The sequence below is a fragment of the Centruroides vittatus genome, unplaced genomic scaffold (genome assembly GCF_030686945.1).
Source record: "Centruroides vittatus isolate TY-2023 unplaced genomic scaffold, ASM3068694v2 contig_630, whole genome shotgun sequence".
In the NCBI taxonomy this organism is placed as follows: Eukaryota; Metazoa; Arthropoda; class Arachnida; order Scorpiones; family Buthidae; genus Centruroides; species Centruroides vittatus.
The window spans coordinates 1,507,848-1,521,951 of NW_027122387.1; the positions used below are offsets into that span (position 1 = coordinate 1,507,848).

Consider the following 14,104-nt stretch of genomic DNA (forward strand, 5'->3'; position numbering starts at 1 on the left):
ATTTTCTGCATGGGTTCACTCAATACACCATCAATAATTTAATGTGTATGCCCATAATAGATATCCCAAGAGAAAGGTACCCATGAACTGAGATTGCAGTAGAGTGACATACACCCTTGCATATTCCAAAAGGCTATTAAATCTGGGACCAGGAAATTGTTATATAAGCACAACCACAATACATCCTATTACAGCCCATTGTGGAATGACAGAAGTGTTGAACACAAAATCGTGTTAATAACAATCACATGGCTTTTTCCACCTTTATTTAGTTGACTAAACAAAGGTGGAAAAAGGGAATATTGATCATAACACTGCCCCAGGTATTTATGAAATACTATTTACCCTGGGTCACAAAAACACTTTGATGCATTTATTTTTGCATTATATAATTTATGGAAGTACTTAGTAAACTAGGAACAGTAAAATGCACTTCTAACACTGTCTGTTTTACTTTATTTTTGAAGTCATTCTAATTTTTAAATGCAACTCTTTATATTTTAAATTCAAAATTGCATGCATTCTATATTCCATTCTCTTAATGTTTGATCCTGAAATGGCTGCCCAGTCAGTCGAGAACATTCTATAAATACAAGTATTTCTGCTGATAGAGGTTAGAACTTTTGTCATTGAATTCTTTGAACATTTTAAAAATTATTTTCAATTGTTTTCACAATGTCTTTTATACTTTGTCCCAAAATTACAATTAAAAGTTATTTTTTATTTAATTTTTGATTTTTTAAAAATTATTCCTAATGCATAAACTGACTATTTGATTTATCTTTTATTTATAATAATAAGTTTTTCCAGAAATTCATTTTTTAATAATTACTGCACATACCACAAGAATCTATTGTACAAAGTATGCATATTATGTGAATTATTTAGGTTATGAAAAATAAAACTATACCTATCTTATGAAACAGTACAAATGCTTCAATGATGAGTGAATGTGATAAATTCTATCAATAATTGATGACGACAATATTTTATCTATCACTGATATTATGAATGCAGCCTAAGTCAAATGAAAAAATAAAAATGTATAAAGGATCAAAATATGAAAATGTAATTTATTTAAATTTTAATATTCTTTTTAATATTAAAATTTAAAATAGTTGTGTTAAACATTCCTTAAATAATATAGCAGAGGAGATGAACCTATATATGAGAAATTTTAATTTACATTTTGAATAAATTAAGGAGAAATGAAGAACAATGAGATACCACTAGTTTTTACTGAATCTGTCACATTTTATAATGTAAATAGAGATGACACTATGCAAGGAAAAACAATATAGAAGTGTTTTGTATTATATTTGTTTTTCAAATGTTGCAATTCAGTATTGTAGTAGTTCACATGTTATATCCCTAGGGATAACTGAAATATTCTTTATAATATTAAAATAATTTATCTAACAGTCCATTGTTTTCATGTTGTATTTTTATTTATCATGTGATTTGCCTATATATACATCCCTACAAGTTAGAAACTGTTTTAAATAATTATTACAAAATAAGCATATAGGTAAGAATAAGGCCTACTCTGTATTTTGCACATTTTAAATTAAGTACATTGTCTTTTTATAAACTAAATGAATAATCAATAATTAAGTGCAATATTCAAATAAATAAAATTGATTTTTGTAGAAATATAGATATCAAGAAACTAAAATATGAGAAAAGTACTATATTTTCATGCATATAACCCATAAAAAATTGTTAGGAAAAATAAAAATCTTTGCATAATCTTTTTATTGTATACCCCACACCTATGGGAACAGCCATTGTTCCACAAGTGCAACTTCATAATTTAAATCAGCTTATAACCCACCTCATCACATAAAAGACAATTTGAAAGGGGTGCAGGTTAAGGACAGATAATCTGCAAGTTATGGTATTTTTGTGTTTGTAATTGCTAAGATAATCAATATATTCATTGTTTTAGAAATATTTTCTGACTAATTTAGTTTAGCATCAGCACATCAAATAGAACTTAGAACAGAAATTCAATTTTGTGAATTGAAAATATTTCTAAAAGAATGTATAACTATATTAATTAAATTAACTTAGGAAGATACTTTTATGATGATCGAATGTGATTCCAAGTTTAAAAATATAATTAAAAATTGCAGCCTGGCATTGTGATGAAGTCACAATAAATAATTTTTTTTCAATTTATTTAATTTAAAATATATGCTCTCCATCTCAAATTATTAGTACTGTTTTTCCCCTGTACATCATCATTTTCCTTTAACAATAGAGTTGTGCCAGTTGTCATTAACTGCTTTGAGGGAAAAGTTTTGAATTGAAATAATGTGATTTCTGGTTTGCATTAGATGTTCATATATAGTTAATCAGAGCCTGAAGCCCCTAAGGTTTCCATATATCTGGTCTCGGACTTCATCTATATAACTTCGTTCTTGATATTAAGGAAAGACAGATGGACGGGCGACAGTGGGAATTTATAGGTATACAATTTTTTCATTGCAGCCCAATAAAACTTTTTAATTAATACTAGTTGTAGTAATGTCACAGTATACTTTATCCTACAAAGAATATTAGGACAAAAATTGTCAAAATGTATGTAAATTGTTGTTTCAAAATCCTTTTTGTAATTCTATTATTTAAAACAGATTTTATGTGATGAAACCAAAAAATATAGTAGATATATGTTTGTAAATTTTTAATTAACTAGTTTATCTTACATCTAATAAAAAATACATTAAAAGTTTATTTTAGAACATCATCTCATTGTTTCCCATTTCTTCTTGTTACAATTAACAAAACAATAATATCTTTTATATTAATAAAAATATATAATATTATATTTAAAAATATTCTGTTTGAAATTAAAAGCATTTAATGTTATAGAATAAAATTAATCAAAAAAGCTTCTCTTCACAAGTTCAAAGTTTAAAGAAAATGGAGTAATGAAGGGTTTTTGAAATCTATTATCAATAAAATAATTAAATTTTCTAAATAAAACAACAGATTTAAAAGTCATTAAGACATGATTTATGCATTATTGCTTAATTTTTTTCAAATACATGGCAATAGTTGTCATTGGAACAGAAAAGAAAATAAAAATTGTTAATCATTTCTTTCAAAATATGACTTCTTAGAATATCTAAAATAATATTTTTCTTAAGTAAATAAAAAATTTAAGCAAAGCTTCACAATTTACATTTTTTATAGCCAATTACAGATATTTAAATTTTAATTTGCAAAATTTGTTTAACTTAAATCTATTTAAGTTTTATTTAAGAAAATCAATTAATTATTTTTAATGTTTGTTTCTTTGTAATTTTCTTTTTAACAATATTAGAATTAATTATCTCTTATTTGATATTTTTTCTAACTAATAATTATACCATATTCTGACACAGTTGTTATAAAAAAAATTATTTAGCATATAAGGATGTAAAATGAGTTTAATTGCAAAAATATTATAGATAACAGAATTTTTTAATTTAAGCAAAATACCCCTTTAACATAATCTGATTTAAGCCATAATCATGGCAAGTCAGTGTCATAAATTGCCATTAACTGGAACCTTATGCATGATTCTTTAAGAGATATTTGCTGCATTGCATCATTTGTTTATTTGAAAATAATAGTTAATGCTGATCTTTCAAGTTCTTTTTCTTAAAATCTTGTCGCAATATCAGCATTCACATAGAAATATTTAATAATAAAATGCTTCTACATAAATGTAAGAATAGTACTATTTGAGAAGAAAGAGAATGAAGAATATTGCAAAGTGATAAAAGAAATTATGGAAAGTAACCTGAAGTACACTTTTTGATATTTCATTTGTAAGTTTAAAATTAGTATTTATTCAAATTTTAAATCTTCATATTTTGTTCATTTATTATCCAAAATATGCAAATAATTATTCATGAAAGTTGGAATATACATGTGAATGTTACAATATTTAAATTCAGGAATAACTTTGAATATAATGTTTGCATGTACGGTATATTTCAAAACAGATTGTTAAGCTACATAGTCCTGAAACAGATCTGTCATTAGATCAAAAACATTTGTCAAAGTTGAATTAAAGTGTGCTGGTGTTAAATTAAGGTTAATGCTTATATGTGTATATGTATACAGATAATGTTCACTGAAACTTTTATACATTTCTTCAATTCATAGCATAAAAATATTCGGAGATATGAAACAGAAAAGCAGAACTCTCTTCTATTTTTCCTAGAAAATCAAGAGAGATATCATAAGTAATATGCAAATTGCCAAAAGATCTACCAGAATTCATTTTGTAAGTTAATTGAATTTGAGGGTTGGATTTCACGCCGATCTTTGGTTAAGCAAAAGAAGAAGAAATTACAGCAGTATTTATACGTAATTAATGCCTGTGTGATATTTGCAAGTGCTTTCAACGTGTTATAAGACATCATCTTCAGGCAGACACAATCTGAAATAAAATTTTTGAACATAGATTTCGAATTAAAATTAACAACAGTAGTCCTTTAGAACAAAACAAAAATTAGAACAAATAAAAGTAAAGAATTTAAATTGACACGCCCATGGTGATAATGCCCATGTGCAATAATGTGTTAAATAGGCACCAAAAACACAACATCTAGCATTCTCACCCACTACGTAGGAGTGACAATCAGAATGTTATCTTGCCATATCTCCAAACACCAACATTCCCTCAGGGCAGGTAGGTATGACACTGATCTAGTGAGGATGGTGTTACAATACCAACACATCCCACTGTGGGACCATGTGGCAATGCTCAGGTATCGCGATCAGAAGAGCCTGGTGTATGTCTGGGAGGCCCTCCTTACTGTATTACTAAGTCTGTGCAACTCCCCCATGCTTGAGTTGCCTATTATGTGGGTCAACTTGTATAAAAGATTAAAACCTTGTCTCTAGCTCCTTCTCGACACCTATTCAACACATTATGGTGCATGCGCATTGTCACCACAGGCGTGTCAATTTAAATTCTTTATGTTTATTTGTTCTAAAGGACTAATGCCATTAGTTTTAATTCAAAATCTTTGTTCAAAAATTTTATTTGAGATTATGTCTGCCTGAGGACAACGTCTTATAACACGAAAGCGCTTGCAAATATAGCAGTATTTAAATACATAATTAATGCCTGTGTGATAATTTGTTCTTCTCTTGCTTGATAAAATAGTCTGAAAAAATTCTGGTATAAGTCTAACTAATAATCTGAAACAACGTAATTTATTTGGCTTGAGATAGGTGGTTAAGGCACCATCTCATGATGATAAATATATATTCATAATTATTTTATTTCTCTTCCAGAGTGTTCTAAATTAAAAATTATCTGAATATTCTAATAAATCAGATTATTAATGTTATCATATAAATATGCAAATTAACTAATTTAATGTTATTTCTTTGCTTCCCCATTCTCACAAAGAATGAAACTGGTCTTTATAGTGCAGCCATTGTTTGCAAAATGGATGTTTAAAAAGCAATTTAATTATTTTCAAAATTTTCACTAATTTTGACCAATTGATGAGAACCAATTAATCATTGGGAAAAAAGTAACTGATAAATTAAAATTTTAAAATTATAACTTAATTTTTTAACTTATCAATATTTATTTAGATAACTGTTTAAAATATGAAGTTAAATTTTTAATGATAAGATTTACTTGAAAATAACATCATAGATTCACCTTATTCATACATATTTATGCAATAAAAATTGGTTCCATTTGAAATATACTATAAATATTGAATTTGCACTTTGAGCGCAAGAATAATTTTCCAGCAGTTTCTTAACATCCCATCTATAGTAAGCATCCTATGTCTAAACTGTTCACATTGTAGACTATATTTCGCAGCATCCTTCCCTTATCAAGAGGTTAATGGGAATCCGAAATTCAAATTCTCGAGCGAGCCATGGCAGCCTATATGCGGATGATGAAAATTATGGAGATGCAGAAAACAGAATGCCAAGATCCAGGACAGGATCCGTCCATCAGTCTAATTTAAGGTAAAAGCTTTATAGTTCACATTTAGCAATAAATTTAAATTATTATCTATCTGTTGGTGACACTGAAAGTTGTTAAAACAAAAATATAAGAAACATTATATATTCTTTTTCAAGATAATAACTCAGTTGATAAAATCCTGAAAGTTTCAGTAATTGTTCCATAATCTAATATAACAAAAACATTTAATTAAAAATTTTTTCCTGTGTTTTTAAACTTATAGCTTATAATTCATACTTTGATATAATTTTTAAAATGATATCAATCAATGGGATGATTTTTACGCCAAATACTGTATAATAAAATGGAGAAAACACTGAGATCGGCGTTATATGTACGTTTTCTTATCGCGGTAAGAAAACATACATATAACACTGATCTCAGTGTTTTCTCCATTTTATTAAAATCATATCTTATGTTGTTGTGAAATTAATGATTTTGATATACAGTAGAGCATCAATTATTCGACTCAATTGGGGACTGGGGTTGGTCAGGGTTGGTAACCGAAAAGTATGAAAAAATACTATATTAGTATATCGCTATTAACTACTTTGTGTTGAATTTTAATAGATGCTAAGCCTAACAAAATTTTTTTTAAAGTAATAATTGTCGCTATTGTATCGTTAAAAATTATTTTTTTATTTTGCACAGAATAAATACAAAAATAAAGAAAAAAAGAAAATTAAGCCTGGTTTAAATACTGGCCTCGCTTCCATGGTCGAGCGAGTGTTGCCAGCTAAAACACACAAAAATTTAACAAAAATAATATTAAAGTAACCAAGACATAGCCGAATATTGTAGCGCCACATCACTAGCGGACATTTGAATTTGCCGACTAGAATGCAGTTGGTTAACCGATGTGACGGTTGATCGGGGTCGGAAAATCGATGCTCTACTGTATAAATACTAAGTACAGTACAAATGCATAACAAAACATTTAATTAAAAATACAAATTTTATACAGGATAAATAGAACAGATATCATCAGCACTCTGGATTAAGTTCATATATGACAAATACTTCAGTGAACCCTGAATTACAACTGTTTCAAGACATACAAATTACTAGAGTGATAATCAGCAATCTCATATAATTAGTTACTTACAAATTAATACACACCAAAAGTGACCAAATCCTAAAATATAAAAATTTGGGATGTGAGACCGAGCATTTCAACATGAGATCAGATGAGTCATGACATCGTTGATAACAGATGTTACAAACAAGCAATGACTATTTTACTTAAGAAGCATATAGATAACAAAATAATGACTGGCAACAATGAATAATTATGGCTCTGGGTTTAGCTTTGTTTGCTTTAATCACTTTTTCTTAGCTCAGATAATTATCAAAAATCATCAACTCCCAAATCTTTTATAACTGATCTGCACAATTAGATATTAAAACTTTTATGCTATAACTTGTATGCAATTCTTCTTTGACTTACAACTCATGCAATGAATATTGACTATATTTGAATATAATTACGAAACAATCCAAAATTGAGTCTGTCCTGCCTAATTTGGGACATCTAGTCACTTTTTACATACTATACTAAACTATTAGTTGGGTTAGTGATGGATAGAGAAGAGAGAGAAAAAGAAATTTTTCTGAGTTTGGTAACACTGACTGGCCACTTAACAGGTCAGTGTCTTCATTGTGAATATTCAATATAAATAATGTCAATCAAGTCAAATTATATTAAGATTCACTCACAATCAGAAGACCTGAGACAGGTGTTATAAACTATTTCCTTTCTTTTTTATAAAATGACTCCTTGATAGCATTTCATCTATTCAATCATTGCATGTCCATACTCTTTTCAGCTTTCCAGATCACACTGCCTTTTTTTTTGTCTTTTTCCTACAAGTTCAGGGTGCAGTTGCCAACCACAATCAGGTCAAACAAGTTTTCACAGAAAGAAAGAATAATTAAATCATATTGGATCCAGAACAAAATTACAAATTAAATAAATCTACTTACCAGAAATTTATTTACTTTACTATTAAATATTTAACGATTATTGGTCTTTTAATTTGAAAATACAAGAAAAAAGCAATAACATTTTATTAATATGAATTAGAAATAAGTAACTTCCTGATATAAACAATGATTTGATTTACATTTTGAATAATTAATACAGGTAAAAGCATATATCACAATTATTAACTCAAAAAAGAAGTGTACAAATTTTGTTTTAAAATAATTTTTAACACAAATTATTCGTACTGTTACTCTTTCATATAAAATTTTTATTTACTTTGTAGCATTGAAAAGATAAAGCATGGCGAAGAAAAAGATTGGAAAAGATCATTTAGTTTTCTTCGTTCAGGAAGTAGTAGGAGGAGGAGAAAAGAGCACAATAATAAGGTAATATAAAATTATCCTTAAATATGCATGAAATATTTTTGCATGTTGTAAATAGGGAAAAACAATAATTTATGAATTTCATATGCAACTGTATTTATTATAAAAGTTTCTTAGAACAACAAATATTAAAATTAGATATTTCACTATAACTCCTCCTGATTAGTATTTTATGATTTTATAATAAAATTTTGTCATGAATTGTTTTTCTATATTGTTTTCTTGAAGACAACAAATGTAATAGATTTTATTTTTAATACTATGTCTAGTATTATTATACTTGTTATAATCCTTTGTGAATTACAATAATAATTTTGATGTGCCTTAACAAGCAGGTTATCTGCATAAAATTATCTGTATATAAAAGTCAATTTGAAAGCAGATGCAAGTTATCTATCAATTTTACTTCACAATTGTAAACTCATCAAACATATTTTCCTTTGTCTAACTAAACATACCAAGAACATCTTTAAAAGTTCTTAAAATTCTTTGCATATCACAGAAATATTCATTTGTCATTGTAATTTTTCAGAAACCACCAAAGAGACAAATACATATGCCGAGTGGTGATATTCGGCGGGTTCGCACAGGTTCGGCCGAACCCGTTGTTAAAATTTTCCGAATGGGTTCGGGCGAACCCGTTGTTAAAATTTTCAGTTTCCCGAACCTTGTTAAACACACGGAACATTTCTCAGTGGGTTTGTTTTTTTTAAAAAAATATATTAAAATATGCGTATTATACTCTGTAATACTACTAAACTAGGGCCTTATACCCCATTTGCACCGAGCATTTCAATCTAGATTGTGAACAAGGTCAGGGAGTATGTCTTGGTGCGATCTCTCTTGACCATTTCAATCGAGGTTTAATCGCGATCGATTCTAGAGAGTTCTTGAAAGTAGATCCAGTCATAAGAGAGATCCCATAATGCCACGCGCGCGAGACAATACAATTTCTAGCCAAAACTTCCATTTCGTTTGTCGGTGATTGTCAGGGAAAAATTTTCTGCTAGTGAACCCCTTGTTAAATATTTCGAACAACACCACTGCATATGCCTCACTTTTAGTTCTCTCTCATTTTTTGTATGCCAATCTACACTTTAATTAACATTATTCAGCACATCTACTTAAGGTTGAGAAGGTTTTTATGTAAAGACTGGTGCAAAAATATTTCAAAGTGGAATTTTCAACTTAAAATTTGTCAGCCAACTCTGTTCTTTTTCATTAAATCACAAAGACAAATTCCCACGACAAAAAATAGAAAGTGTACAAAAACGTGGTCAGATGGTACATAGACAATACTTACCAGACTTCACAAAAGACAAGATCATTACAACACTATTCAAAGGAACTTACGAACAACAAAACTATACCTAACTGGGATCAAACCACCCTTGTAATATGTGGTGCAGGGAACCTCTTGGTCAGAACTGCAGAAGAGATAGCGATCTCCATGACAACTGACCCTATCATAAATAAGAGAAAAGAGAACAATTCCCTCAACTTACAAGTATGGCTTGCAAATTTGTAACCAACAAGTGGCCTAAGAATTATCCCAAATAACAGATTGATTGATTTCTTTAAAAACATGTTCTCCTTACACTATAGAATCCAATGCTACATATATTATTTGACCTAAATTTAGACAAACCCATGAGCAATACTCAAACATTTCTTTCCATCTGTGCTTTTAATATATATATATAAGAATAAATAAATAAATAAATATATATGTTTTTTAAGATTAACTGAAATAAGTAATATTTTACTTCTAATCTGATTAGATAAGCCTATATGAGTTTTGAATGTACAGTACATAAATGATTAAAAAATGTAAATGTTTAAAATAAGCTGTTTTAGAGTTTTTGTTTTAATCTGTATAACTGGAATCTGATAATGGGAGATAATTTTTTGGACTACTTAAAAACTTGTTTTGACATTAATGAACCGCAAATAAGAGTCAATGGTTATACCACAAATTACTTAATCTAATATTAACCTCATTTCAACAATAAAAGCACTTTACTCTCATTGATTTATGTTATTTTGTGTCTAAAAATAAATTATATAACCAAATATCTTAAAAAGCAGGGGTTGCACTGTTTAATAAAAATATTTTCAAATGGCAATTTTGGTGCTGGCAAATCTGCTAAAGTGGTCATAAAAATATAATGCTGGCAATAAGAACTAGTCTGCTTATTTCAACATTCAGCATGAAATTGAATCATAAAACATGCTTCAGGAAAAACAGCAGAATGTTAACTCCGTGTGTGATGAATTCCATGCATCCACAACAAGCAGGAAGTGATATTTAGAACTAAGGCAGTTTTCACCCAAAACTTCCAGATTGGGGATTTTTTATTGACTGATAGAAAATTTGGGGAATTTTTTGGAGTGACATTTTTTTCAGTAGACTAAAGCATAAAAATTTTGTCATGACAGAACCTGTGAAATACTGTTTAAGCATTATGATCAAATGTGTTTTTCAGAAATGGCTCCTATTTCTAAGTGACAGTTTAACATGTTTTCCAGACTCCAAACTGATAAGACTATCGGCACCTGCATTAATTAGTATGTAAAACTGGTGGCAATAAATAATTTGAAGTGACGAAAAAAATGTAAAACTGACAAAATGGTTGGCGATTTTTTTTAAATTTTCCAGAGCAACTCTTGAAATAAAATTTAAAAAAACAAATTTCAGCTGTCATCTGAGACAGCAATTTGGAATGGACTAGAGACATAATGTTCATTTTTTGTGTTACTAAGATATATGATTTTTAACACAAGTATACAAGAGAAGCCATACTAGCAAAAAAGAATTGGTTAGGTTTTCAATCTATACTATTAGTGAAACTGTAGGACAAAAAGCCTGAACCATCAGTGACATCTGCAGTGGATAGAAATAAGTAATCTGCCTTCTTACTGTTTCTATCCACTAAGTATGCCAATTGATAAACTTGACAGAACTGCCCAAGTTTATGCCCCATTAATTGGGGACATATTTCTTACCTAAATTCTGCTGTAAACATTGTTTCTCTTGCAACTGAATACTCACTGGTAATACACAACATTGGTTTTATTTACTTGCCCTAGAAATTGAAATTAACATCAACAAGATTATTATTATAATAAAAATAAATATCTTAAAGTATACGGAAAAATATATTTTCCTTCCTGTTCTGACTTATGGATATATTATATAACTAAAAAATTCTCCAAAACATTAATATTTTTTAATTCATTGTTATGTTTTGGAGAATTTTTTAGTTATATAATATATCCAGATAAGTCAGAACAGGAAGGAAAATATATTTTTCTGTATACTTCCTACGTTTTACTTCTTAAAGTAAAACGTAAGAAGAATAGAATCTGACTCCATCGTTTTTTATAATTATTTTTGAAAAAATAAATATTTTTAATAAGTAAATAACTTTGATAACAGGTAAATTTTTCTAGTATGGAAACAAGAAATTAAACTAACTGTTACAAATGCACATTATAGTATCATTGAAAGTGACATTTAAGTATTTTGTGATCTGAAACATTGGCAATATGTTTAAATAAAATAGTGATGACCCATTTGGCATACTTCTAATGATTTTATTGTATAAAAAATAGGAAAAATTATTCAATTTCAAATTAATGTTAAATAAAATATTTTTAATTTTTAGCATTTTTGGACTTATATCCCACCGTATCAAATGTATATTTAAAGCTTTAATATTTGTATAAAATTTGCTTAGTGGTGGCTTGTGAGAGTGCTGAATAACTACTACTATTTTACATACAAACTATGAATAAAAAATTAATTAATTTAACTAAAATTTTTTTGTTTTTTTCATATTAACAAATCTTGGAGTACTCAGTACCTCCACTCTGGCCCATTAAACTAATTCTGGTAGCAGAATGTTAAATAGTGCTGCCATCTCAAGCATTTCATCATATTATAAGATGTATTAGTCGAACAGTGGGACTAGTGGGAAATGGCCATGGATATGGCACTGCACTGTTTAACAGTGTTGCCACAGGAAGACATGGCACATAACAGCCCTAGTATGTGGCGTGTTTTTTAAGTAAGTACCATTTTAAAGTAGGACTGATGCAGTGCTCCGCGAATGTGCACTGAGTATCTACATGCTTGTTGGCTAGCCACAGATGCAATTACAAAAGCATTCATTCATTTTACATTTGTTTGTGTGTGTTTAAAATGCCTCAGACAATTGAAAATCCCACAGATTGTGAAGTACGTGCGGCGATTCGTTTTTTTAATGCAAAAGACGTGAAAGTGGCTGACATTCATCAGCAGATTAGTGAGATGTATAATGGAAAAAACATTATGAGCGATGGAATGGTAAAAAAAATGGGTTAGAGCATTTAAAGATAGCCGTACTAATATCCATGACAAGGAGCGTAGTGGGTAACTGTCTGTCATGGTTAAAGACTTGGTGCAGAAAGTTGATGCAAAAGTTCAAGAAAAACAGATGCTTTACAATTTCGTCATCCAAAACAAAAAGACATGGCAAGCTCAGTAAGGGGATTGTTTTGCTTCACAACAATGCCCGTCCACACATGGCTCAATGAACCCAAGATCTTATCACATCATATGGCTGGGAACAACTTGATCACCCTCTGTATAGCCCTATCTAGCAACTAGTGACTACCACTTGTTTCTTGAAAAGGCATCTAGTCAGCACTACGACGACAATTTCAAAATGCCATGCTGCAGTGGTTGGCAAATCAGGCAGCAGGTTTTTATGAGGATGGAATTCAGAAGCTGGTTGTACGATATGAAAAGTACCTTCATATTGGAGGAAAATATGTTGAAAAGTAGATTAAGGTACAGGCTTTCATGTAAGAATAAAATTATTTAAAAAATTGCAGTTTTGTATTTTTAATATCAAAATGGTACTTAAAAAATGCACGTTTTAGAATCATTTTTGTTCTGTATACTGTTTTGATTGGCACTGATTTTGACTTTAAAAAATAATTAATTTATATAATTACCATTGAATAAAAATCGAGACATTACAGTAAGACCCCACTTAATGCTGATTCAATATAACATGATCTCCTCAAAGCCCAAAAAAAAAAAAGCTCAAAATTTACACTGATTCAAATTATCGCAGCATTTCATTGATTTGTATATAATACAATCAGCAAAAGGTGGCAATTCATCATAGCACTGTACTTTCTTTAAATCTATGCTCGTTTTGTGCAATTTTTGAAAAAATATAATGTCATGGATGCCATAAGAAATATCGACTTTAATTGGCATGACTTAACTGATAAATGCATGAACGGAGTGTGGAAGAAGTTATGGCTGAAGGTATCCAAGAATCTTCAACAAGAAGAGTCTATTGCTGTATCAGTAGGTTGACCAAATTGTCAACTTAATAAGGTCTGGATTTTTGGGTGCATTTTTAGAATGGATTGAGTGCTAGTTTAAATGCTGTACTATTAAGTCAAAAACCAACAAGAAGTATTATATTTACAAACTACATAGCTGTTTATTGCAATTTACGCATAAAGATGAACATTGTAATTTACAACAGTAACCATTTCAATGTTCTTAAAAGTGAAGTTTTCTTGTTTGTAAGATAGAATGTCTTTATATGAGGAAAAAGATTTTTCTACGTTCACCAAGACTAAGGGGCAGGTTACATTTTTACTCTAAATTCTAGTTCAGTGCAATCCAAAATACTTTTCAAATCAGGATTTTTTGATAAACTAGATCTGAGTTTGTCC

The 14,104-nt window shown here is 29.1% G+C and overlaps 1 protein-coding gene across 1 annotated transcript in view; it reads left to right on the top strand.

The window, feature by feature from the left end:
• Positions 1-14,104, top strand: part of LOC136979676 (voltage-dependent calcium channel type A subunit alpha-1-like) — a 445,853-nt gene that overhangs the window by 411,202 nt on the left and 20,547 nt on the right. Inside the window, exons 43-44 of the mRNA XM_067275717.1 lie at positions 5,846-5,997; positions 8,263-8,365. Coding sequence (XP_067131818.1) covers positions 5,846-5,997; positions 8,263-8,365 — 255 coding nt within the window. The remainder of the gene's footprint in view (positions 1-5,845; positions 5,998-8,262; positions 8,366-14,104) is intronic.